Here is a 27098-nt window from a genome sequence, read left to right as displayed (position 1 = left end):
GGGTGATGTCGACATGAACATTGACTAGAGTGCCTCGATGAACATCGTTAGGAGCACTGAGAATGTAGATGTTCGATGTCTGGGTGCTGATGACGTGCATCAGTCATTTACGTCGACCATAGACGCTGATGCTTGAAAATGCATATTCCCAGATTTATGCCTTAATCAAGTATCCAGGCAATGCTCGGACTGAGCTGAGGTTGGCATTGTTTGAGCAGGATTTTGCATCTTTTGTGAATGCGGAACCACAGCTAACACTTTCTGAAACAACGTGGAAAGCTGTTCCTGCAGAGATTGCACTGTTAACAGGTACTGGCACTGGTATCATAGATGCCTTATTGAATCTCAAAGCACTTGTGACCCCGATATTGAGGCACATTTCAAAGGTGATGCCAACTATCCAGATGGTGATCTTTCTTTGGTGCATCGGTGCTTAGAATGCATCAATTCTGAAGATGCCCGAGATGATGCTGAAGCGTTCCTGGAGAGGGACGAGTGTTTATGCTTCTTAGCCTTTTAACAAGGCTCCACCAATGCCGGCAGCACCAGTGACGTAAATGATGTCGATGCTGTTGGTACTGGAGTTATCAGGTGCTGAGGATCAGCATTGGAGACACCTGCCATTTCTGATGTAGAAACAGACAACTCAAAAAGTTTTTCAAACTGTAATTTCCTGGCTTTTAGTGATCTTTTCTTTAATTTTGAACAGAGTGAGCAAGAAAAAAATCAAGGTGATCAGGACCTAGGTACAGAAAGCAACAGCCATGTGGATCAGTATGAGAAATAGCCCTGTGGAACCAAGAAAACCGCTTAAATCCGCTAGAAGCTTTGGACACTGAAGGAAAAACTGCGGATGTGAGGTCAAAAGACTGAATGGTTCGGAGAGGTTAAGCAGATTGGAAACTAAAAAAGGCTCGACGATCCTGGCCAAAAGAGAGGCTTAAGAGGGCCCAAAACAAAAACTCGATAAAAAATAAAACCAGGTTAATGGGAAGGCACAAAAGTATTAATAAAAAAACATATGCACAAAAAGTACATATAATAGTACATATTATTTATTGTACTATTTTTAACTTGTAAACCGGCTAGATACTCGTTGATGGTCGGTATAGTAAAAATTTAATAAACTTGAAACTTAAAAACTACATCTAAAATAGATGCAAATAGTACATGTGCTGAGAGAAACTGAAAGAAACGGCTTCTCAGTTCCATGGAAAGCTAATGCCGGCAAGGTCTTCAAGTTTTAAAGTTACACTGTACTTGTTGGACTTGTCGTCATCCAAATGTAAGAATATGCTGCCTGATTGTCCTGGGATAACACAGCCTACTTCAGAAGAGCAAGCCTAGAAACATAATTAGAACTGTTTCTCTACTACAAAAATTTTCATGCTTTCTCATTGGAATAGCAGCAGCCTCAAATAGTGCTGGTATTAGTAAATTTATTTTTATGCCTATCTATACTGAGCACAGCATAAACTCAGCAAAACACTTTACAATCCCTCAAAATGCAAAACCCTTTACCTCACACACAATTTCTTCCAGATAAATATTTTAAATGCTTTAATCTCTAACTCAGATCCAATCCAAAAGAAAGCAAACAGAAGCTGCCTTCCCCAAATGCACAAAAAGGCTGGTGGTGAGTGGCCTGGCTGTGCTACTATATTTCTTAGATAACACAAAAAGCCTAAGGGCTCCTTTTACAAAGGCACTAAAATGCCGCGCATGCTAGCCACTACTGCCTCCTCTTGAGCAGGCGGTAGTTTTTTTGGGTAGCTCGCGCTAATCCGGTGCATGCGCTAAAAACGCTAGAGCACCGTTGATAAAAGGAGCCCTAAGTGTTGTCCTTTCACTCATCTTACAAAAGGAAAGTATGCTTGTTCAAAAATGTCAAAGACAAATTTTTTTGTCTTCACAGAGGCCAGTGAAAGTAAACCCTGTTTCAAAAGGGTGAGAATTACCTATCTTATCTGTGTTACAAAAACATGAAAGCTGAACTCTAGGGCTAGGGGTTCAGTATACCTATCTTCAGCTGAAAACACCCACCCACCCAAATTTTATGGTTACTGTTGGGATTTTCAACATTTACCTGTTTGTGAAGTTTGACTAGACTTTTCTCACTTGGATAATTATTCTGCTTTTCATCAAAATCTTCATAATCATCCATGTTTCTACCCATTTTTTCCTGGTACTCAGGAGGACACTGAAGACAAATGATTCATTAATGAAAGATTTTGTTTGTGATACATCAATCATCACATTAAGTTATTCAAATCATGATAATTTAACAAGTGACTCTTTTTAACTCGAAACAATCTCTGAACCGGTGCCTATCAGGGGAACACAGGCTAAAAAATTGTCATTTTGTTTAGCTTCTTGTATCATTTAAGAGATTATTCATTTTGATTTTTTAAAATTTTCTTTTTGTTCAAGAGGCAATATGTCAACAGGACACAATACACACTAAAGACAACACAGAAAGAAAAACATTTCAAGCTTTTTCCCAATCATTTCAGGTTAAAAACATCATAAATTTTGTTGACAATTCCTGTGTCATTTTGATCGCTAAATTCAGTGCATGGCGAAGCAATGTTAGGGCATCAGTCAGTAGGCTAGTTTTAATATTAATGATCTTGTTTGCATGGCAGATTTGGAGAATGTACAAACACACTGAAAAGCATGTGGTGAGCCATTTTCTACACTGGGTCGGCAAATTAGGTCAATCGCTAAACCAGTCAAACTGGTTTAGTGATGATCGGAGCGTTTAGTGCAGATTCTTCAGGGAAAAGCTAAGGAAATTATAGAAAGACGGACTGAGTGATGAAATAATTTTAGATGAGGCTTGGGAGGGGACAGAAGACATGATGGAAGAGTTTCAGCAGGTTACTGAGACACATTAAGAGGATGCTGAGAGGGGTGAAACCATGTCCTCCATCTTTAGACAATTGTCCGAAATACTTGATGAAAGGTTTAGTGGGTCTGAGGTTAACGTTTTTAATTGTTCACTGAAGATAGGTCAGGTACCGAAAAACTGGAAATACTCAGTTATTAAGCACATTTTAAGAGTAAAGATAAAGATCTGGAGAATACTGCAAATTTTAGATCTGTAGCAAACCAGCCATGGATATAAAAATTAGTGGATAAGTTAGTCTGCCAGCAGATCTCATCTTTTTTGAAAGATTTTTCTAGATTAGACTAGCCCAGTCAGGGTTTAGAAGGCACTTGAGTACTGAGACTGTTTTGGTAGTGGTGGAAAGACTCAGTTTTAAAGCAACAGGAGAGGGGGAAGGATATGTTGCTGGTATTTTCAGACCTCTCAGCAGAATTTGACCTAGTCTAACATGTGCTGCTGGGGATATGATGTAGGGAATTATAGATTCAATCATTTTTATCCAATAGGATGATGAGAGTGGAACTGCAGGGAGATTTTTTTAAATTGTATTTATATACCACTTACATGCCTAAGTGGTTCACATTCAGGTACTCAATCATTTTTCCATATCTGTCCTGGTGGGCTCACACTCTATCTAATGAACCTAGGGCAATGGGGGGGATTAAGTGACTGGCCTAGGGTCACAAGGAGCGGCATGGGATTTGAACCAATGACCTAATAATAAAAGTGACTGGAGAAATATAGATATACGAGTCCCTCAGGGGTCTGCTCTATCCCCCATGCTGTTCAATATATTCCTAAAACCTTTGGGGGAGTTTATTAGAGATTTGGGATGGGAATGCTACATGCATGCCGATGACGTTCAATTGATCATCCCAGTGAATGAATGGTTTCAGGCCAATGGACTAGTACTAAATAAAGATAAATAAATACTGCACATTAATAAATGGGGTGGGAAGAGCCCAAGTTATAAGTTGACATTAAATAGCTCTTTGGTAGAATCATCTGTGGTGGAGTAAGAGACTTGGGTGTATGGTTGGATCCAAACTGGGATATGTCAATACAAGTTCAGCGTATTGTGAAAAATGCCTATGGGAAATTGTACTGGATTAGAGGACTGAAATCATATCTTTCTTTTCAGGCGATGACAAATGTAGTTATTTCATTTGTTCTCTCTGTTTATGACTATTGTAATGTTGTCCTGTTGCTATTACCAAAGTATTTGATTTGACAAATCCAAACAGTGCAAAATGTAGCAACAAGATTCTTGCTGAGAAAATCATGACAAACGAGTGCCACCCCATTGTTAAAAGAAGTTGCATAGGCTCCCAGTTGAGAGCAGGATGAAATTTAAGATTCTGCTACTGACATTTAAAGTCCTGCATTTAACTGAACCACAATATCTGTTTACCAGATTACACAAATATGTACCACTGTGGGCCCTATGTTCTGGACAAGAAAACTTGTTGGAAATCTCTTCTGTTAAAGGATTAAATTTGAGCCTATCAGGGTGAGGATGTTTTCAGTGATGGCCCCAGTGTGGAAGAATGCTTTACCTAAGGAATTAAGAGCGGAAATGGATGTTTGTAAATTCAAAAGAAAATTGAAGACACTGCCCTTTACAGACTACTTCTGATGATACTATGGTGTTAGTCCATTATGAGGTATTTTGGGTGAGAAATGTTATTAAGTTTTGATCAGTATTTCATGTGAAATGGTTTATATGTCATGTTTCTGAAATTATGGATGTTTACTGTAAACCACTTTGAATTGACTATTGAGTCATTATAAGTAGTATAGACATTTTTAATAAAGAAAAAGATGAACAGTCTTCTGAAAATTGTTTTAAGATCTGCCTCCCTTCATTCCTATTTGTGTTTGCTTTCTTCAGTCCTACTCCCAGACCTTCAATGTTTGTGCAACTAGCGGGAAGATAAAAATGAAGCAGCTAGCGGGCAACCCAGGCCTCCCCAATCAAAGTAATACAAGTGTCAGTAAGCATTTCCCATTATTTAGCAATGGGCTCTCTTACTAGTCTACATGTATGGTATGTGTGTTTACATTACAAAATGAAGGCATAGTAAGGTAGCCTACACTGAGTGGCCGCTACAACCCGAATCTCTTTCCAGGACAAACCAGATGGGTCATTTGATTTTTATCTGCCCTCATCTACTACAGTATATTACTATATATTTCTTATTTACAAACACATAGGAAATATAGTTGTTACAAATCCTTAACCTCAGCAGTGAAAACTAGAGAAACTGAGTAGGTAACTATGTCTGTTGAAATCTACTTTATTACTAAGCTATTATGTTACATGAAACACATAAACAGTTTTTTTTAATTGCTCAACTACTTACGCTAGTAAGACTTCAAGAAATATAACCATTTATTCAAAAAGTACTATGTAAGAACATAAGAATAGCCTTACTGGATCAGACCGATGGTCCATATAGACCAGTATCCTGTCTTCACGGAGGCCAATCCAAGTCACAAGTACTTGGCAAAAACCCAAATAGTAGCAGCATTCCATGCCATCAATTCAGGGCAAGCAGTGGCTTCTTCCATGTCTGTCTCAACAGTAGTTTATGGACTTTTCCTCCAGGAATTAAAACCAGCTACATTAAATTGCTCTTACCACATCCTCTAGCACAGTGTTTTTCAACCTTTTTTGGGCAAAGGCACACTTGTTTCATGAAAAAAATCACGAGGCACACCACCATTAGAAAATGTTAAAAAATTTAACTCTGTGCCTATATTGACTATATATAAAGTAATTCTCTTGAATAGGAATCAAACACAAAGAAAGTATTTTATAATTACTTTATTATGAAATATTAAGTAAACAGAATAGTGAAAAATTATAAAATACTTTATTCAGTGCGAAACCTGGGCCTGTTTGGCTGAACACAAAGCTGATATTCTGGCTGGAATCTTGACGCCCATAGGCTCCCTGCGCTAAAAACCACTATTGTGGTTTAGTAAAAGGTGACCATATTGTAAAATATAGACAGCAGATATAAATTCAGAACTGTGCATAGTAAGTGAAGGGAAGTTTTCATCTCTGGGAATTTACCCAGTTAACTATTAAGTTATTTGGGCAAATTCCTTTGAAAACTGTGGTAATACTGCCTCCACTTTGCTAAATTTAAAATAAAATAATTTTCCTACCTTGTCTGGTGATTTCTGGTTGCACTTTCTTCTTCTGACTGTGCATCCAATCTTTCTTCCCTTCTATCAGCCTGTATGCTTTCTCTCCTCCACACCTCATTCCCTCCCCCAACTTTTTCTTCCTCTCTCCCTGACCTTTCTTTCTTTTTTTCTGTTTCTCTTCTTTCCTTCTGTTTCCCTGCCTGCCCCCTTTCTTTCTTTCTCCCTGCCGTTCCCCAAGCCACTGCCACTGCTGCTGCCATCGGGGCACAGGACCCACCAATGGATAGCAGGCCCCAAAGCCGACGCCGACGTCGACGCATGCTCTCCCTGCTTCGGGCCGATCAGTCTTCCTCTCCCCGACGTCAATTCTGCAATCGGAGAGGAAGTTCCGCCCAGCCAGGCAGCGATTGGCTGGCCCAAACTTCCTCTCCGACTGCAGAATTGACGTCGGGGAGAAGAAGACTTATCGGCTCGATAGATTAGATCGCCAAGACAAAGTGAGTCCTGGGTGATCGACTCACTTTGCCTTGGCGAGCTACTGGCGCCCCTGCCTTAGAACACTGCCTAGGACCCTGGGGGAACCCGGGCTCCCTGTCAGCTCCGGGCCCCTGAATGCAGGACTGGTAGTACTGCCCTGATGGCGGCCCTGCGGCACACCAGGCAACATCTCGCGGCACACTAGTGTGCCGCGGAACAGCGGTTGAAAAACACTACTCTAGCAAAGCATTCCAGAGCTTAACTATTCTCTGAATGAAAAAATATTTCCTCTTATTGGTTTTAAATGTATTACTTTGTAACTTCATTGAGTGTCCCTTTGATGCAGTAAAAAATTGATACACTTGTACCCATTCAACACCACTCAGGATTTTGTAGATTTCAATCAATCAGCCGTCTCTTTTCCAAGCTGAAAAGCCCTAACCTCTTTAGTCTTTGAAGCAGCAACAATATCACTTAATTACCTTTCTTAGTATTGTGTCCACACATTTTCTCAAAGGATGGTTGTATTTAATACATTCGCTCACCTTACGGACCTCCTGCAAAAGAGAACAACTCCGTTACTCTAAATGGAGAGCAAAGTTAGAAGGCACAGAGCTACCACAATGGAATAATGCTGCACAACACAGCACAATTAGGTTTCACACAATCTCCTGAATATGTGAGCACATGTTCTTTTTCTGCGTCCTGGAATACTGTGTAATAGGATTATTATATGCAAAATCTGATTATAGTCAGATGGGTTAAAACTGTGAAAAATATCAGAGGAGGAGTTGTATATTGATTACAACAGCAGACAGAGAACCAGGAAAGCCCGGTTCAAAAACCACTGCTGTTCTTTGTTATTTTGCTAAAGTCTTTATGCACCTCAATTAACCAACAAGTGTAGCTAAACAAACTCAGAAAACTCTTGTAAGAAATTGTGATGGATAAGTATAGTTGTTATTAAGTATGATTGTCATTTGGCTTTATCACCCTGTAGGTGGATAACTGTGGATGTGTTATTTGTAGTTTGGGTAACTGCATTATTTTTCTTCTTCCTAATAAACATGATTTAAACATAAAACAAGCCAAACAGATCTATGTACAAGCTGTTACTGCAATAGTATGAAAACAGGCAATATGAGGTATATCTGTACCACCTTTCTTGTCTCCATCTAAACATCTACACCATGGTAAGCTGTATTGTAGAAAAACATTACCATCATATCTATGTTATCTGAATGCTCTAATGCGTGCTTATTAGGCGTTTCATTAGTATTATACTGACGTCATATTGTATCTCTGTTTGAATTCATTGCTGTTAAATGTGTATATTTTTTATATAGGTTTCATGGTAGTCCTATCATTAGTTTCAAGTTTAATGCGTTTATTGTATTTGGTCATTTTTACTATTGTTATACTGTTAAACCCTAAATTTTATATTAATCTATACCTGCTGTACACTGCCTTGGGTGAATCTTTTCATAGAGGCAGTTAATACATTCTCTGTTAAGTGGTCAAAGCAGGTCTGGTTGCAAGAGAGAGACAGTGAGTGCAAGACCATGGACAACTCCTCCTGCTTCAGGAAAGGGGCAAACAGTGTGGAGCTGAAGGATCATTCTCTTGTGCACAGATGGAGAAACATTCTCTGTTAAGTGGTCAAAGCAGGTCTGGTTGCAAGAGAGAGACAGTGAGTGCAAGACCATGGACAACTCCTCCTGCTTCAGGAAAGGGGCAAACAGTTTGGAGCTGAAGGATCATTCTCTTGTGCACAGATGGAGAAACAGCAGGAGCCAAGATATTCTTTCTATAGAGCTTAGGAAGAGAGAGCTGGGCCAGGAAATTCTCTTGCCAACCCACAGAAATGCAGAGTTGTAGCGTGGGACACGGAATCCATTCTCTAAGCCAGTGGTTCTCAAACATGTCCTGGGGGACTACCAGCCAGTAGGATTTTGAGAAAATCCCTAGTGAATATGCATGAGACAGATTCCATTACATATAAATCTCTCTCATGCATATTCATTAGGGATATCCTACAAACAGTGAGAACCACTGCCCTAAGCCACAGGCCTCCAAATTAGTGTGTGAAATAGCATCACCAAAACGCCTAAGATTTTTCATGAGCTTCTACTTGTTTTCCATTACTGTTAATATTTTAAATCAAGCTTCACATATGCTTTCCAGTGTTTCCTAGTGATCTCAGTTATAACAAACATTAGTATGGTTCCCCCAAATAATTCTTGTGCATTATTTCAACAATCAAATCCTACTGAGAATTTCTATAACTGCTATCTACAGATGCTGTACATATCAAAGAAATCACACACTTGATATTTGTTCAAGTTAGCTACTCAAATACACAATGCTCTTATCAATACAGCTGCAATAGTTAGGAGGCTGTCCAGTGTTCTGCCCAGAACATTTTGAATAGGCATGCCACCTGGCTGATTTTACTGGCTACCTGGCTAACAACAGAAAATTTTACAGTACTGTGTAATACTCACCCAGGTGGCTGGCATGTTGACAATAAGTTTCTGAGGAGAACACTGCTAGCCCAGAAAAACATAGAGTACCTGTATCTAATATAATAAAATGGTAAGCCGCGCATGCGCAGTTCCTATGTGTGCATCCATTTTCCGTGAGCTGTAGCTAGGAAGTGCGCATGCGCGGCTTACGGTCTTCTTCTTCCCCCCCTCCCCCCCGCCGGAGTGAGGGGCCAGAACTTAAGGGAAAGGAGAGCAGGCCCGGGATTCCTTGTCGGCAGAGAAGGAAAAGACAGCTCGGCGGCGGGTTGCCATGACAGCGCTAAGGCGGCTTGAGGCGCCGCCACGGCTGTCGGCATCGCTCTAAACTCCCATGCAGCTGACCATGGAATTGCGCACGGGAGCCCCGCCCCGCCCCACCCGCCTCCTCCAGGCCGACGCTGCGCTCGGGCCTAAGTCAGCCACCCAAACTAAAGGATCTGACACTGCAAAAACGGCCAATCACCCACTGCACACGGGAGCACCGCCCCGACCGGCTCCTCCAGGCTGACTATGCCTTTAATAAAGGGGGGGAGAATGCTGCTGCACAGGGAAATGGGGTGGGGGTAGGTAAATGTTGCTTCACAAGGAAGTGGAGTTGGAGGACATGATGCTGCTGCACAGGGGGGGGAGACAAAGGGGGCTAGGGAGCAATCTTGGATTGCTTTGGGGAGGATAAAGAAGGGGGCCATAGAGAAAGACAAAGAAAGGTAGGCAGGCAAGGGGCCACAGAAAGATAGAAAGACAGCGGACAGGGAGAAAGACAGAAAGAAAGATAGACAGCGGGAAGGAGAGAGACAGAAATAAAAAAAAGAAAGAGACAGGGGCAGGGAGAAGCACAGACAGAAAGAAAGACAGACATACATATATTCTAGCACCCCTTAATGTAACGGGCTAAAATACTAGTTTTATTATAAACCATTAGATCTGTAATATGCTTAAGGGGTATAGCAAATGTTAATAAAACAAACATAAACATAGAAAGACTCCAAGTTTAATATAATTTTAAAAAGCATATAGTACCAGCAAATTTGGGAGTACCTGCTTTATTATATTGTATCACAAAATTACAATGCTAAGGAGTAGTCAGTACCACTCGTGTTATACCAACTCATCTGGTATCATGACCATTTAAATAAGCCAATTAATCGGATACTTAAAACAAATACTTGTATATAGATCTAATTATAAAAATATTATATACTTACCCTGGTAAGCTCTTTTCCAATAGATAGGCGAGACATTCTAGACCAGACATAGGCAACTCCAGTCCTCAAGGGTCAGAATCCAATCGGGTTTTCAGGATTTCCCCAATGAATATGCATTGAAAGCAGTGCATGCAAATAGATGATATATTCATTGGGGAAATCCTGAAAACCCGATTGGATTCTGGCCCTCGAGGACCGGAGTTGCCCAAGTCTGTTCTAGACAGATGGGTAGTGTCCTCATGGTCGCATGTCATCTGAAGGAATCCACTCCAGATTTTTTCTCTGTGCCTCTGGTGTACTTCACTGGGCTCCTTATCTCCACCGAGAGTCACTACATAAACGTGAAGTAGAGACACCCATTGCAATCAAGTTCAGCAACAACCGTTCAGCTCAAGAAGTAACATTAGAACATCAACTGCAAACAGCCTGCAAACAAAAGCCTCAAAGGAGCTCAAAAACTACTCCCACAGAAAAGTAACATATATACAGAATTCATCCCAGCCCCCAAGGGCTGACAGGCATCCAAGAAACAACTTAGAGAAGCACAAACAGTAGGCAGGCGCAGAAAGGACAGGGCAGGAGTCTAGAATGTCTCACCTATCTACTGGAAAAGAGCTTACAAGGGTAAGTACAACATTTCTTTTTCCAGTGCAATAGGTGAAACATTCTAGACAGATGGGATGTACAAAAGCAGTCTCCCAAAAGCTAAGGTGTTCCATCCCAACAAGTTTTGAGGCACAAATTGCAGTTTTGGAGAAGCAGGGAGCTTTAGAAATAGAAGATCGCTAAAAATCCAAGATGACCACCGCTAAGAAATTCATGCCAAAACGCAATATTTTTTACATTAAACAAACTACAAAAACAGTGATTTTAGAATTTCTCAGATGAGGGAACACAAGGGGACAGGCAGAAACTCTCAAAACTTTGTATTTCAAACCTCCCCCAATTCAACTCACAGACTGTGACAGCTCTTACTCACTGTGCCCTGTGCTGAGAATGTGCTGCAGCCTGCCTCAGCACTCTTACAGTAGCTGGAATCAGAAAATCACTGCCTCATGCTGGGAATGCCTCTGCAATGCTGATCTTTGGACTGCCAGTCTGATCCTATGCCTGACTGTACCTCCACACCTGCGGACCAACAAAAGCGCACTCAGGTACAGGCGGAAGTGAGAAGAAGCAGCTGGCAACCTGTGAGACACCGCCGAGTCTCCAACAGATGCTAAACAGTCTACACTTGAACTTTTGCTTGCCAAAAGGAGAAAGATGGGGACTACCCTGAGCTTCTGTTAAGCAAATGCAGGCTGGCTGACAGGTACCACCAGGGAAGTCTGTATGATGTCAATGCAGGCAGATCTTAATAAATCGCTTCGAGCACCAGAAACCTAATCTAATCTTCAATTTATATACCGGATCATTTCCCTAAGGAGCTCGATTCGGTTTACAGTTCATTAAAAAGGAGATAACATACTAATAGGCCATATGAAAAGGATACTGAAAAAGGGATGAAAAACACACCAAATAAAATAATAAAATGTGGAGAGCAGAACAAACACACTCCTGCTGGCACGCATTCAGAAGGGAAAAACTATAGGTGGAGCTAAGGAGCCCAGTGAAGCACATCAGAGGCAGAGAAAAAATCCTGAGTGGATTACTTCTGTACATGGCAGGCGGCCAAGGGGACTCTACCCATCTGTCTAGAATTTCTCACCTATTGCACTGGAATATACATTACAATAGCCCAAAAAGCAAATTTATTGGAAGATATTCAAGACTGGATCTGACTCTCAAATCTGCACTGATGCATCCCTTATATTTATCCTAATACAATATCTCACAAGGTCTTCACACTCTTGTACATTTGTTCATATTTTGTCTAAAAATACAGATCAAAATGCATTAAAGCAGGAATTCATTTCATTGATATACAGTATTTAACACAGAACTAGATCTGCATTTCAATTAAAATTTTTAATAGCAATCAATCACATAATTAAAAATATTTTAATCACGATTAATCGCAAAAGTTAAGGCAATTATTTATTTATTTCCCCCTGCAGTTTCTTGTGACTCTGGGCAAATAACTTAACCCTCCATTGCCTCAGGTACAAAAAAGTACCACTATGTAATAGTGAATGTAGTCACAGAATGTAGTCACAGAAAGGCAGTGTATCAAATCCCATCCCTCTTCTCTTCCATAAAAGACTATTATCTCCCTCTCTCCCAACCCAGGATCACGACCTTGGCCATAGATTCTATATATACTGCCTGTAGTCCGTTCCAAAGCTTTCCCTTTGGCCCTTCCTACCTCCTCTGGTATCACTTCCTGTTTCTGTATAGGAAAGTCCAATCAGAGGGAAAAGCTTCAAACCATGCTGCAAGCAGCAAATGTGCAACGCTGTCGCTGCCATGAAGATCCGTCCGCGCAATGTGCAGCCGCCCATGCAAATGTGCGGCCGCAGCGAAAAGGGTGAACAGAATGCTAGGAATGATAAAGAAGGGAATCATGAACAGATCGGAGAAGGTTATCATGCCGCTGTACCGGGCCGTGGTGCGCCCTCACCTGGAGTACTGCATCCAGCACTGGTCGCCGTACATGAAGGACATGGTACTACTCGAAAGGGTCCAGAGAAGAGCGACTAAGATGGTTAAGGGGCTGGAGGAGTTGTCGTACAGCGAAAAGATTAGAAAAACTGGGCCTCTTCTCACTCGAACAGAGGAGATTGAGAGAGGACATGATTTAAACATTCAAAGTATTGAAGGGAATAGACTTAGTAGATAAGAACAGGTTGTTCACCCTCTCCAAGGTAGGGCGAACGAAAGGGCACTCTCTAAAATTGAAAGGGGACAGATTTCATACGAACGTAAGGAAGTTCTTCTTCACCCAGAGAGTGGTAGAAAACTGGAACGCTCTTCTGGAGTCTATCATAGGGGAACACACCCTCCAGGGATTCAAGACAAAGTTAGACAAGTTCCTGCTGAACCGGAACGTATGCAGGTAGGGCTAGTCTCAGTTAGGGTGCTGGACTTTGACCAGAGGGCCGCCGCGTGAGCGGACTGCTGGGCACGATGGACCACTGGTCTGACCCAGCAGCGACAATTCTTATGTTCTTATGTAAGAAGAAAGGAAAAGGGATTGGGACTTATATACTGCCTTTTTGTAGTTATACAACTACACTCAAAGTGGTTTACATACAGGTACTTCAAGCATTTTCTCTATCTGTCCCAGTGGGCTCACAATCTATCTGGGGCAGTAAAAAATTAAATGATTTGCCCAGGGTCATAGGGAGCCGTGCGAGGTTTAAAGCCACAACCTCGGTGTACTGAGGCTGTAAAAGTCATGTGAAAAAATTAGAACACCCCATGAAATATTCAGTTCTTTCTTAAAAAATGTTCACATATCAATGTCAAATCTTTTTTTATTTATCTCTGGAAAAGAAAGTGATGTAACTGCAAGTAAGCAACAAAACATTTCCTTGATTTATTCATGAAACAAAAGATATCCACAAAAATGTGTATTCTAACTAAGAAATAAATTAGGACACCCTACACCCTAATAGCTAGCGTTATCCCTTTGGCTGAAATAACTACAGTGAGATGCTTCTTGTAGCCATCTACCAGTCTCCAACATCGGTCTGAGGAAAGTTTGGCCCACTCCTCAATGCCGAATTCTTTCAGCTGTGAGATGTTTGAGGGGTTTCTTGCATGTACAGCCCGTTTCAAATCACCCCACAGTATCTCAATGGGATTAAGCTCAGGGCTTTGACTTGGACACTCCAGGACTCTCCATTTCTTAGTTTTCAGCCAGTCCTTGGTGGATTTACTGGTATGTTTTGGGTCATTGTCATGTTGCAGGATCCAGTTCCGCTTCAGCTTTAATTTCACAAGGCACATTTTTTTTTTCCAAATCATCTGACAACACAGCACATTTTTCTAAATCAGTTTTTCACGCTGATTTTAGATCTGTTATTAGTTGTGTTTTTTAAAAAAATTTATTTATCAATTTTCAATTACAATCAAGTTAACACTTATACAGAAAGAGAAAGTTAAGCGACAATTAACATACAATGTAAATTATATCCTACTAACCCATTAGTCAAGATAGCTTAACATAGCTTAACTTTAACTGAAGTCCTCAATAATAGAACCAAGATGTGGATAACCAAGTGAGATATAACCAAGATATATAAATGAAGATAAAATGAGGGTTATTGGCTGAGACAGGAAATCAAAATCTTTAAGTGCTTTAAATATCCACTCCCTTTTTCAGAAGAGTGGCTGACAAGAAGGTTGTCAGTTCACTGGGATCAAAGAAAACATATTTTTGCATTTGATACACTATCACACATTTACATGGGTGTCGAAGAAAATAAGTCGCCCCAAAAGCAATAACTCCCGGCTTTAACAAGAGAAATTCACGTCAACGTTTTTGTGTATCTCGTGACAAATCTGGATACATTTGTATTTTTTACCCTAGAAAGTCTTTCTGTTTATTTTTGAAGAAAAGTCTTAATAGCTAATTCTTGTCTGGTGTTAAAGCAACTGTAAAAAGAAGTGTTGCCAGCTTTGCAAGTTCGCTATCCGAAAGTTCCAAAATTGTAGAAATATTAAGTACTCGTAGATCATCTTCTTCCTTTAACTTTTCTTCCCTTTTTATTGGTAAATAATACACTTGAGTAATTGGCAGTAGCAATTCCTCAGAAATCTCCAATATCTCCTTCATATAGCGTTTCAACATATCCCTAGGAGTTATTGCTGCTATTCTGGGAGAATTAATTAGTCTAAGGTTATTATTCCGAGATAAATTTTCTAAAGGTTCCAATTTTCTCCTTAAATTAATGTTATCTTTCACAAATATTTCTGTAATTTGTTATTAGTTTTTTTTCAGTCACATAAATTTTTAAACTTATGACTAATGTTAGTTTATAGCGTTTTAGCATATAGAGTTTTAAAAATTGCAGCATCAACTTAAAGAAATGTTGCAGTATCTTCGGTCCAAAGTCAAAGAAACACACAGTATAGCATAATTATACTGGACTGTGTTACTTAGCAACCAATATTTCTTCAAAAATGCTTAGAGTATGATTTCTTTTTGCGAGTTGTGTCTGGATTGTCATGGCACAACATCCAGCAGTAGTCAGTAGTAGTCAGCCATCATACTCTCATTCCAGAAACCTTGGTAGCGATGCTCCATTAACTGAATGTCCTGGTGAAAATGTTCTCCTTGCTCGTTACTCACCATACATGCGACAGCCAAGTTTCTGATATGAATCAAGGAGATTCTGAACCCCTTCCTTGTATGAAGGAGACTTATGGTTGCCTAGAAAGTTTTTCACTAACCACTTGAATGCCTCCCAAGCTTCAAGCTCAGCTGCTGAGAGTGATTGCTTTAAAATCTTAATCCTGCATAACGGACTTGATATGTGGGCCTATAAATATCCCTTCCTTCAGTTTTGCAGTGCTGATTTTTGGAAATTTCTTAACAAGATATTGAACACCTGGCGAGTTTGCTTTAACCATGGCCTTTACCAGGTTCATCAACCCCAGCATGATATGAATAGGTAGAAAAAATATTTTATGAGGATCCACCAATGGCATAAATTTCACACTGCTTGTCCCTGGGTTACAGGTATCCCTCAGCTGCCAGACACACTTGACATAATGTTTAGCTGTAGATCTGCTATCCCACAAGCACAGGAAACAGCCTTCAGATCACCACAGATGTTCCACTGGTGTGTTTTATAACTGATAGCTTTTAGTAAATTCTTCATATTCTCATAAGACTCCTTTAGATGAGCAGAATGGGCAATTGGTATATTTGGTTTGGAAATTCCGTTGTGCAGTAACACTGCTTTCAAGCTTTTCCATGAAGAATCAATGAAGAGATGCCACTCATCTGGACAATGTACTTATGACAAACTGTTGAAAAGCCCGTTGGTATCATGACAAAAGCACAATGAGCCATTTACAGTGACGAATATTAAGTTATGATTCCTTTTTCTGTAATGAGTTATATTAGCATCTTTTGCAAGCAAGTGCTTTTGCTTAAGCCTTGAAGCAAGAAGTTCTGCTTTTTCTTTTGAAAGATTTTGATCATGAATAAGATCATTGAGCTCAGCTTGTTTAAAGGTCTCTGGTTCTGCATCTTCATTATTCACATGATCAGGATCAGATAATTCTGGATTGTGGCCAGCTGCTGCATCATCATCACATTCCTCATCATGTTCCACAGAAGCAAGTCCATCTTGTGGAGGTACAAGGACAGGCAGCGAGTCATCATGAGGAACAAGCTTAATAGCAGAATCCAGAGTAGGATATATAATTTTGTGCTTAGTTTTAGCTGAGAATCCACTTGTGTTCTCAAGGCAAAAGTAGCAATCTTTAATATGGTCTTGCAGTTCCCTCCATATCACTGGGATTGCAAATGACATCACTGCCTTTCGTCAATTGAGCCAGTCATGAAGTCCATTGGAATAACTGGTACAGATGATATGTGGAGCCCAAGACTTATCCTGGTCACCCAGTGGGCAGCCAATGGCCCCGAAGCCCATAGAGATTTAAAGGGCTTCGGGGCTGTTGCTGCACGGCTTTGTAAAAGAGGCCGTAAATGTCTAAGGTTTAAGTAGGGCAAAGCTCCTTCAAAATACTGAGTAACGATGTTCTAATCACGTGCACCTGATGTGATATACCTGTATGTGATCTGAGCCACTTTAAGGGGAGGATATGTGGGGGTGTCCTAATTTATTCCTCAATTAGAATACACATTTTTGTGGATATCTACATCACTTTCTTTTCCAGAGATATATGAAAATTTCTTAAGAAAAAACTGAATATTTCATAGGGTATCCTAATTTTTTCATATTAGCTCTAACCACTGTGCCACACTCTCCTCCTAAGCAACAGAAGACCATCTTTAAGATAGACCGGCAAAGGGGGGAGGGGTCCTTGTTGTTGAATTGCAGGTGGGGGAAAAGATGCTGGATCACACCAAGGACATGGGTTGAGAGTAAAAAAGAGCAAAAGAGATGTTTGGAGGAGAAAGGAGATGCTGCAGTGTGATTAACTTTCTTAATCACAATTAATAATTAATGTATTAATTGCAGAGTTAATTGTGGTTAACTTGCAGCCCAACACAGAACATTTATAGAAATACTAGGGTTTAAGCCCGTTACATTAACGGGTGCTAGAATAGATGTCTGTCTTTCTTTCTCTCTCTCTCCCTGCCCCTGTCTTTTTTCCTTTCTTTCTGTCTCTTTCCCTCCCGCTATCTATCTTTCTATCTATCTCCCTCCCGCTGTCTATCTTTCTATCTATCTCACCCCCTAAACTGGGTTTTTGCAGCCCATATGCATGACTGCATATTTTAGCATTAAATTTTAGCTGCCAAATTTCAGACTATTATTCAAGCTTCACTGGGTCTTTCGTCATGTTATTCACACCATCTGGGGTGTCTATTGCAGATTTTGGTAACATCTGCAAAGAGGCAAATCTTACCCGACAGCCCTTCGGCAATATCATTTATAAAAATGTTAAAAAGAATAGGCTGTCTCTCTCTCTCCCAGGCCCCCTTTGTCTGTCTGTCTTTCTTTTTTTGCTGTCTGTCTCCTTGGCCGCTGTATGTCTGTCTGTCTTTCTTTATTGCTGTCTGTCTCCTTGGCCGCTGTATGTCTGTCTGTCTTTCTTTATTTCTGTCTGTCTCCTTGGCCGCTGTATGTCTGTCTGTCTTTCTTTATTTCTGTCTGTCTCCTTGGCCGCAGTATGTCTGTCTGTCTTTCTTTATTTCTGTCTGTCTCCTTGGCCGCAGTATGTCTGTCTGTCTTTCTTTATTTCTGTCTGTCTTCTTGGTCGCAGTATGTCTGTCTGTCTTTCTTTATTTCTGTCTGTCTCCTTGGTCGCAGTATGTCTGTCTGTCTTTCTTTATTTCTGTCTGTCTCCTTGGTCGCAGTATGTCTGTCTGTCTTTCTTTATTTCTGTCTCTCTCCTTGGCCGCTGTATGTCTGTCTGTCTTTCTTTATTTTTGTCTCTCTCTCTCTCCTTGGCCACTGTTTGTTGTTTTTTTTCTTTCTCTTTCCCTGGCCCCCTGTCCTGTGTGTGTTGTCTTTATTTCTGACTTGTCAGTCTATCTCCCTGCCCATCTCCTTGCCTGCCTGTTTCTCGTGCCCCTTCTCCCACCTACCTGTCTTTCAGTGTGTATGTCTTTATTTCTGTCTGTCTATGTCCCTGCCCCCTGCTTGTCTGTTTCTCATGCCCCTTCTCCCACATACCTTTCTTTTTTTATTTTTTTAGAGTGCAAAGGGCAATCGGTGCACAGAAACCACTGCTGGCTCCAGCTGTAGGAAGTGTAGGAAAGCACCGCATGCGCTGAAAAACGCCACCCATGCACGCGCTACTACTACCATGTCTCTGCCTACTCTGCCATGAAGCTACGGATCACGGAGGCAGGGATCACAGAGGTAGAAGTGTGCATGCGCGCTTAGGGTTTTATTATTATTGATTTAAAAAGTAATTAAGAATAAAAAAAACCCAAAAAGTATGATTGCACAAGTCTTTACATTTCTTGACTCAATACTTGGTGGAAGTCCCTTTTGTAGCAATAGCAGCTATGAGTCATTTCATATTGAATGTGTAGATCAGTGAAACAAGCTTCTATTTTAATGCATTTTGCAATATATTTTTTGACAGTAGAATGTGAAAAGTGTACATGGGTATGAAGATTTTTGCAAGGCAATACGTCTATCTAAAGGAGACTCAGGAAATTTAATTTTTTCAGTTAGAATATAAACCAGTATATGATGCTGCACTGCAGCACAGCCAACTATATTGTACAGTAGTCTAATATAAAACAGTGCTACTGAGCACTGGATAAATGACTGATCAATTCAACCTGCTACTCAATCTCAACACATTACCCAGCAAGATCTCTATGCAAAGTTCAGTTCACCTCCATCATATCTTCCAAGTTTTCTTCAGCATCTGCTTTCTCTGTCATTAGCTTGGCTGCTTTGAAATATGTCTTCATGAGGAGATAACCCTTTTTGGATCCATACCAGTAAGAACGTGGAATTTCCACCAAACCATACCCCAGCAACAATACCAGAAGGAAGAGACCCCAGGTATTAGCAGCTGCAATGCCAATTGTCTGAAGTTGGCTCCTAAAATAGAAAGATCAAACAGTCTTCAAAACATATAAAGTTAAAGTATACTTGTCACTGTCCATACCGGGCACCATTGATGACATCACCCACATGTGAGAATATGCTGCATGCTTGTCCTCAGATAATTAATGTAATGAAGTACTTTTGCTTCTGTGGGCAGCATGTTTGGACTTCTATATCATTCAAAACTCAAATGAACGCATGTCCAGTTTCTTTTCATATCTGCCTTGCTCTATCTAGTATCAAAATGGCAAAGGAAGCAGCATATGAACACTAAACCTACCATTCAAGATGCAGATTAGGGTTCACAGCAACATAGATTAAAAATGCTCCAAAAATCAGCAGGTATGTGCCATAATAGATTGCATTTTCTATCAGCGCAGTTTTAATCTTTCCAGTAATGGAGAATCCTCCAGATCTGGCATAGGACTGCATAAAGGGCAGCAGAATCCTGGAAAACAAGAAGATATAATTAGGGCTTCTATATTTAGACTAGTGTTTAAGCCGTTATATTAACGGGTGCTAGAGTAGATGTCTTGTCTGTCTGGGGTTTTTTTTTCTTTGTCTCTCTTTCCTTAGATGCTGCCTGTCTGTGTCATTTTTTCTGTCTATGTCTCTCCCTATGTCCTTAGTGCCCTCAGTGCCTCCTTCCTATGTCCTTAGTGTCCCTTCCTATGTCCTTAGTGCCCCTTCCTATGTCCTTAGTGCCCTAGTGCCTCCTTCCCATGACCTTATGACCCCTTCCTACATCCTTAGTGTCCCCAGTACCTCCTTCCTGTGTCCATAATGCTCCCAGTGCCTCCTTCCCGTGTCCTTAGTGCCCCAGTGTCTCCATACTGTGTCCTTAGTGCCCCAGTGTCTCCTTCTTATGTCCTTAGTGCCCCCAGTGCATCCTATGTCCTTAGTGCTCCCAGTGCCTCCTTCCTATGTGCCCATCATTATCTTCCAGACTTTGTCCCACCCCCACCCATACCAGCATGCCTCCCATCCCCCTGAGCAGCAAGTTTCCATTTAAACCCCCCCACCCGCCCCGAGGCCAGCATGCCTGCCTCCTTCCCATCCCCCTGAGAAGCATGTTTACATTTAAACCCCCCACACCCCTGAAGCCTGCCTGCCTCCTTCCCATCCCCCTGAGAAGCATGTTTGCATTTAAATCCCCCTACCCCCCCGAAGCCAGCCTGCCTGCCTCCTTCCCATCCCCCTGAGAAGCATGTTTGCATTTAACCCCCCCACCCTCCCGAAGCCAGCATGCCTGCCTCCTTCCCATCCCCCTGAGCAGCATGTTTCCATTTAACCCCTCCTCCTCGCGCCGACCCTACCCGGCACACCCGAAACTCCCGTTGACCCTCCCAGCCGATCCTCCCACTGCTAGACGGCCGACAAACCTCTCAGCTCCAGCTGCATCTGAGGCACAGTAAACATGTTGCTTCGCGGTCTTCTACTGACCTAATTTCCTCTGCCGCATCTCTGATGATGCTCCTGCCTGTGGATTTTCACTCTGTTGTTCAAGCATTATTGCTATCTCGGATTACTGCAATTTTTTATATCTTGGATGTCAAAGAAAACATGCAAACCTGTGCAACTTCTAATGAATTCAGCAGCTAGATTGATAATGGGTATTCCTAGGATTGCCCATATTACTCCGATCTTAAAAGCTCTGCACTGGTTACCTGTTCAGCAAAGAATTTGCTTTAAGTTCTGTCAGTTGTTCATCAAATACTGTACTCCTCTTCTCCTACTTGTTTTTAAAGCTTGTGGGAAATCTATAAACCTGCAAGATGTTTGAGATCTGAGGGAGGAATGTTGGCTCATCAGTTTAAAAGAAAATGGGATTCGCTTTGTAAAATCTAGAACTTCTATTTTCTCAATTGCCGGTACGAATCTCTGGAATTCAATTCCAGGTAAAGCACAGTTACTTACCGTAACAGGTGTTATCCAGGAACAGCAGGCAGATAATAGTAACATAGTAGATGACAGCAGATAAAGACCCGAATGGTCCATCCAGTCTGTCCAACCTGAGCATCTGGAATTTCTCCTTGACCATAAATTTTTTGAGAGCTCCGAGATCCAGAATGGGTCGCAGTCCCCCCGTCTTCTTTGGTACTAAGAAGTAACAGGAATAGAATCACTGATTATGCTGAGAGAGAGGAACTTCCTTAATGGAATTCAGCAGGAGACGGGATTGAACCTCCTGGAGAAAAAGAGAGGTCTGTGCAGGGTCCAAAGCAGACTCTCTTGGAGAATGGTCTGGAGGCAGGATTTGGAAATGGAGAGTGTAACCCTGACAAATGATGGTGAGGACCCAGAGATCTGATGTTATGAGCTCCCAGCGAGTGATGAAATACTGGAGATGGCCTCCGATGGGCTAAGGCAAAGGCTGAAGAGTGTTGACAGTGGCTATGCTCTGAAGAAACACGTCAAAAAGGCTGTGTAGGTTTTTGGGGAGTAGCCTGTGGTTTCTGTTGCCGACATGGTTGTTGTTTCTGCCTCCTAGGTTGAGGTTGAGGAGGAGGTGCAGGTTTAGCAGCAAACCTTCTCTGGTAAGAAGATGCTAGCCGGAAGGGACGAGAGGGTGGAGGCTTCTTCTTAGGTTTGACTAGGGTATCCCATCTGGTCTCATGAGCTAACAACTTTTGAATGGCTGTGTCCATGGATGGACCAAAAAGTTCATCTCCCAGACAAGGAGCACTGGCCAGTATGTCCTGGTGGTTTATGTCCAGCTCTGAAACACGAAGTCAGGCCAGACATCTCATTGTCACTAACATGGCCACAGCATGAGAGGCAAGTTCAAATGTATCATATGTGGAACGGATCGTGTATTTTCTGAGTTGAAATAAGTCAGAAATATAGTGTTAGAAAGCAAGCAGCTTACGTTCTGGAAGGTATTTCTGAAAAGTGGACACTTGTTTCAGCAAATGCTTAAGGTAGAAAGAAAATGAAAATTAATGTTGCCAGACCGGTTGGCTAACATGGCATTTTGGTATAGACGCTTGCCAAACCGGTCTATGGCTTTGCCCTCTCTGCCAGGAGGTACGGAGGCATAGTTGCTAGCCCCCGAGGATTTCTTCAACGTAGACTCTACAAGAAGAGACTTGTGTGGAAGTTGGGGTCTGTCAAACCCAGGAATAAGTACCACTCTGTATAAGGAGTCCAACTTGAGAGGAGCCACATGGATGGTAAGTGATGTCTCCAAATTCTTGTAGAAAGTTTCCCGTAAGATGTCTTGAAGGGGAAGCTTGAGGAGTTCCTTGGGTGGTTGATCATAGTCTAGTGCCTCTAGGAACTGCTTTGAACATTTGAAATCAGCTTCAAGAGGAATAGACAAAGTCTCTGACATCTCACGTAGAAACTTAGAGAAAGATGACTTCTCAGAGAAAACAGGAGCCTCCTGGGATGAATATTGAGGAGAGTCATCATCTGAGGAGCCCTCAGCCTCAGAGAAAAGAGGATATTACTCAGAATCCCACCACAGATCTGAATCCTGAACAAGTCTGCCTCGGCACCAAAGAGTCGGGGTCGAAGTCTCAAGGTGTTTGAGTTTTTGTAATGCCTTAAGAGACTGGCCCAGAATCAACTCAAGCAATGTCTGCATTGAGGAGGAACAGTGCCGTTGAGTCAATGGTGTCGAGTCCTTGGTGGAAATGGTGGGCACCGATGGGGACTCAATTATAGGTGCTACCGGCATCGATGGCTCAGAATGGACCGGCACCAGATGAATCGATATCGACACAGGCAGGAGTTGATTAGGGAGCAGCCTGTGGTTTCTGTTGCTAGCATGGTTGTTGTTTCTGCCTCCTAGGAGGTGCAGGTTTAACAGCAAACCTTCTCTGGTAAGAAGAAGCTAGCCGGAAGGGACAAGAGGGTGGAGGCTTCTTCTTAGGTTTGACCAGGGTATCCCATCTGGTCTCATGAGCTGACAACTTTTGAGTGGCTGTGTCCATGGATGGATCAAAAAGTTCATCTCTCAGACAAGGAGCACTCGCCAGTCTGTCCTAGTGGTTTACGTCCAGTTCTGAAACACGAACCAAGCCAGACGTCTCATTACCACTGACATGGCCGCAGCACAAGAGGTATCTGGAAATGCTCACCCAATTCTTCCCGAAGCAGATTATCGAACTTCTGCTTAAGGGTAAGCACCGGTACTGCTGTCTTTTTCGCCGGTACTTTTGGTGCGGCTCTACGCTCCAGCAATGAGGAGGCCAATATCAAGGCACTCACCGAGATTGGAGCGGAGTGCTTCTTGGGTCTCTTCGAAGTCAGCAGGATTTGACTCACTGCTGCTTTTAACTAAGGCCCAGATAAGGTGGGGGAAGGCTTCTTAGCTGGCTTACCCACTATAGGCTGAGACACTGACAATGGTTCTGTCGGTGTCAATTCGTACGGAGCCACCTTGGACGGTGGCGTCGACGTCAGAAGTGGTGTCGAGTCTCCCTCCATCGCAACACCAAAGAGTACCTTTTACTGGATCAGGCAGTTTTTCAAGGTTCTCTTCTGAAGGGAAGAACACTTAGAGCAAGTTTCTGGACGATGCTCAGGCTCCAAGCACTGAAGGCACCGGTGATGTGGGTCAGTGACTGAGATGGGCCGAGCACAGCGTCTGTACTTTTTAAAACCCGTCTGCGGTCAGGACATCGACAGGAAAACACACTCCGCTAAATTAAAGTCAGAGGCCAAGGTGGCCGAATCTGCGACAGGGAAAAAAACGAAAGAGTGTTCAATTTAAAAAAAAAATTTTTTTTTTTTTAGAAAAAGAAAAAAAGTATAAGAAAAAATAAAAAAATATGACTGAAAATAAATCCGCGAGAGCAGGAAGGCAGCAAATATAAAAGTTTTAATGGCCATTGAAAAAAGCGTCTTCTTAGCGCCGCCGAAAATAAGAAACTGAGGGATCGTGCGCCTACGTCGGGCGGGAAGGCACTCGTGCATGCGCAGTGCGGGCTATCGTAAACTTTCTAGAGACTCGGGGGTCCTTTAATCAAGCTGCGGCAGGGATTTAACATGCGTAATACCACACGTTAAACTGCCTGCTGCGCTAGCCGTTAACGCCTGCACTGAGCAGGCGTTAGTTTTTTATCTGGCCGCGGGGGTTAGCGCGTGATTAAATGTGGCGATGTACTTTTGAAGTGGTCTGTGGCTCCGTCGTTGATGTCACCCATATGTGAGAATATGCTGCCTGCTTGTCCTGGGATAAAATGAGATTATGCAAAGATTGTATGTCTTTCAAGAAATTGTTAAAATCACAATTGCCTTTCTCTAACTCTGTGGTTATTATTTCTTTTAGATTTAAAGAATTCTGTATTAAGGAAATTTTGTGGGGAAGATTAACTTATTTGTTTACTGCATTTTATGTTTGTGCTTGATATGTAAATGTTTTGTACATCGCTTAGATTTAAGCAATTCATACATTTTAAAAATAAATAAATATATTACAAACCATTTCTTGGTTTTTATGTTCAGTTCCCCAACTTACCATGTCAAGAATTGTGATGTCCAATACACCACTCGCCAAAAGACAGGCATGATGCCCTCAGGGATGTAACTCCAGGGCTTAAAACACATTGGAGGTTCCAGTTCATTGTATTCTCTGTAAAACATACAAACCTAATACTATAACTGCAGTACTATGCTATGCAAATCACTGTGGTTTGTATGCAGCCTAGCCTCACACTTCAAAGATCAAAACCAGTTATTTAGATCACTATAAACAATTAAACTTCCTGTTTGTTATGCAGGCAAGTCTAATAGCTAAAAGTATATCCCAATACAGTGGATTTTAGAGACATCATCTGATTTAACCATATAAAGAAATCCTATTGCCACAGTTGAACCCCACAAAGATAGTCCCAGTTTCTCTTGTATGAAGAGCACATCATCAATTCAGCTCTTACAATTTCAGATTCCTATCCTCCTTCCTTTTTCCCATGCTGTTCTCTGCCTCGTAACTAAATAAATCAGATTGGATGTGTCATTTGGTCTTTATCTGCCATCATGTTTCCATAAATTCTTCTACCATTATTAATTTATATGTATACTAGATAGCAGAGTTATTGTGCCATCTACATAGCTATCAACGAAGAATTCAAAAGAAGGTCACAAATAAGACCCCCTCGTAATTTTACCAACATTCTGTTAAGTGTAACTGACCCTCAGAAATGCCACCAGCCACTCAAATGTGTTTCATAGTGGTTGGATTTAAACATTACATCCTCACCGGGTCACTTTGATCATTTTTTCAAATTTGTGAATATATTAATTTTTCATAAAGTGCAAAAGTGCAAAGGTAAAACTTCTTTTTAAATATAAAGCTAATACTTAGCTTAGCTTAGGACAGGTGGTCCATTCTAAGGGATTCTTACTTTCCCATCTTAATAGACCTTTTCAACAGTACAATCTACATAGCTATGCCATATTAAGATTAGAGATGGGCTTTCTACTTTCTCTAAACACAAATATTCTCACCCCCTCCCACCAACATTAATCTGTAACCTATACATTTGCCAAGTCCTCAGGGCCAGAACAAGGGTATTATTCTATTAGGTGCTGCCTTGTCACCCCATTATTATTATTCCAAAGTAATTCCATAAAGCACAGTTACTTATCGTAACAGGTATTATCCAGGGACAGCAGGCAGCTATTCTCACATATGGGTGACGTCATCAGCGGAGCCCAGATGCGGAAGCTCGCAAGCAGACTTGCTTGAAGAAACTAGAAGTTTCGAGTTGACCGCACCACGCATGCATGAGTGCCTTCCTGCCCAGCGCAGCGCGCGTCTCCTCAGTTCAGATAGCTAACAGAGAAGCCAACCAGGGGAGGTGGGTGGGTTGTGAGAATAGCTGCCTGCTGTCCCTGGATAACACCCGTTACGGTAAGTAACTGTGCTTTATCCCAGTTCAAGCAGGCAGGCTATTCTCACATATGGGTGACCTCCAAGCTAACCAGAATGGGATGGTGGGAGTGTTGGCAATTTAGGAGAATAAATTTTGTAATACTGTTTGGCCAAACTGTCCATCCCGTCTATAGAAAGTATCCAGACAATAGTGAGAAGTGAAAGTATGAACTGAGGACCAAGTAGCAGCCTTGCAAATTTCCTCAATAGGTGTAGATCTGAGGAAAGCTACTGAAGCTGCCATTGCTCGAACTTTATGGGCTGTGACTCTACTGTGTACGGTAATCCAGCCTGGGCATAGCAGAATGAGATACAAGCAGCCATCCAGTTGGAAATGGTATGCTTAGAGATAAGATGTCCCAACTTATTTGGATCAAAGGATAAAAAAAGTTGAGGAGCAGTTCTGTGTGGTTTGGTGCGTTCCAAATAGAAGGCCAAAGCAGGGGGGGGCACGTGATGCCGGGAGAGTGACCGGACGTGCCGCTGTGTAGCTCCGGGCCGCGCGCACACATCTCGCAAAAAAACCACTGCTTTTTGAGCCCGCCGGTCCCGTTCCACGAGCGACATCGATCCTGCTTCAGAAACCGATACCTTCTCCTCCTTTTTACTGGCAGCGGGAAGCATTGATGGCCGCTAAACCCGCTCGAACCGCGAGGGACAAACTGAAGGGAACGGACGCCAAAATGGCGGACGGACACGAGGCGCCGATTTTCACCCTGGAGGCAGCAGCAGTTCAGGAGCTGACCCGGTCCCTCACGTTGGTCATGGAGGACAAGCTGGCCACCATCCACACCTTCATGGAAGGCA

General features: G+C 42.0%; 1 protein-coding gene across 4 annotated transcripts in view; it reads right to left on the bottom strand.

Moving 5' to 3' along the window:
* LMBRD2 (LMBR1 domain containing 2) overlaps positions 1-27098 on the bottom strand; it is a 132938-nt gene that overhangs the window by 65970 nt on the left and 39870 nt on the right. For 3 of the 4 annotated variants that reach the window (XM_033932816.1, XM_033932813.1, XM_033932821.1), the window contains exons 4-8: positions 24876-24989; positions 19689-19856; positions 19192-19402; positions 7006-7080; positions 2087-2200 (exon numbers count right to left, since the gene is read on the bottom strand). In XM_033932816.1, coding sequence (XP_033788707.1) covers positions 2087-2200; positions 7006-7080; positions 19192-19402; positions 19689-19856; positions 24876-24989 — 682 coding nt within the window. The remainder of the gene's footprint in view (positions 1-2086; positions 2201-7005; positions 7081-19191; positions 19403-19688; positions 19857-24875; positions 24990-27098) is intronic. The other variant, XM_033932826.1, reaches the window with a different exon arrangement.

The sequence above is a fragment of the Geotrypetes seraphini genome, chromosome 1 (assembly GCF_902459505.1).
Source record: "Geotrypetes seraphini chromosome 1, aGeoSer1.1, whole genome shotgun sequence".
NCBI classification, from domain to species: Eukaryota; Metazoa; Chordata; class Amphibia; order Gymnophiona; family Dermophiidae; genus Geotrypetes; species Geotrypetes seraphini.
The sequence above is the reverse complement of the archived record's forward strand: the minus strand, read 5'-3'. Positions and strand labels throughout refer to the sequence as shown.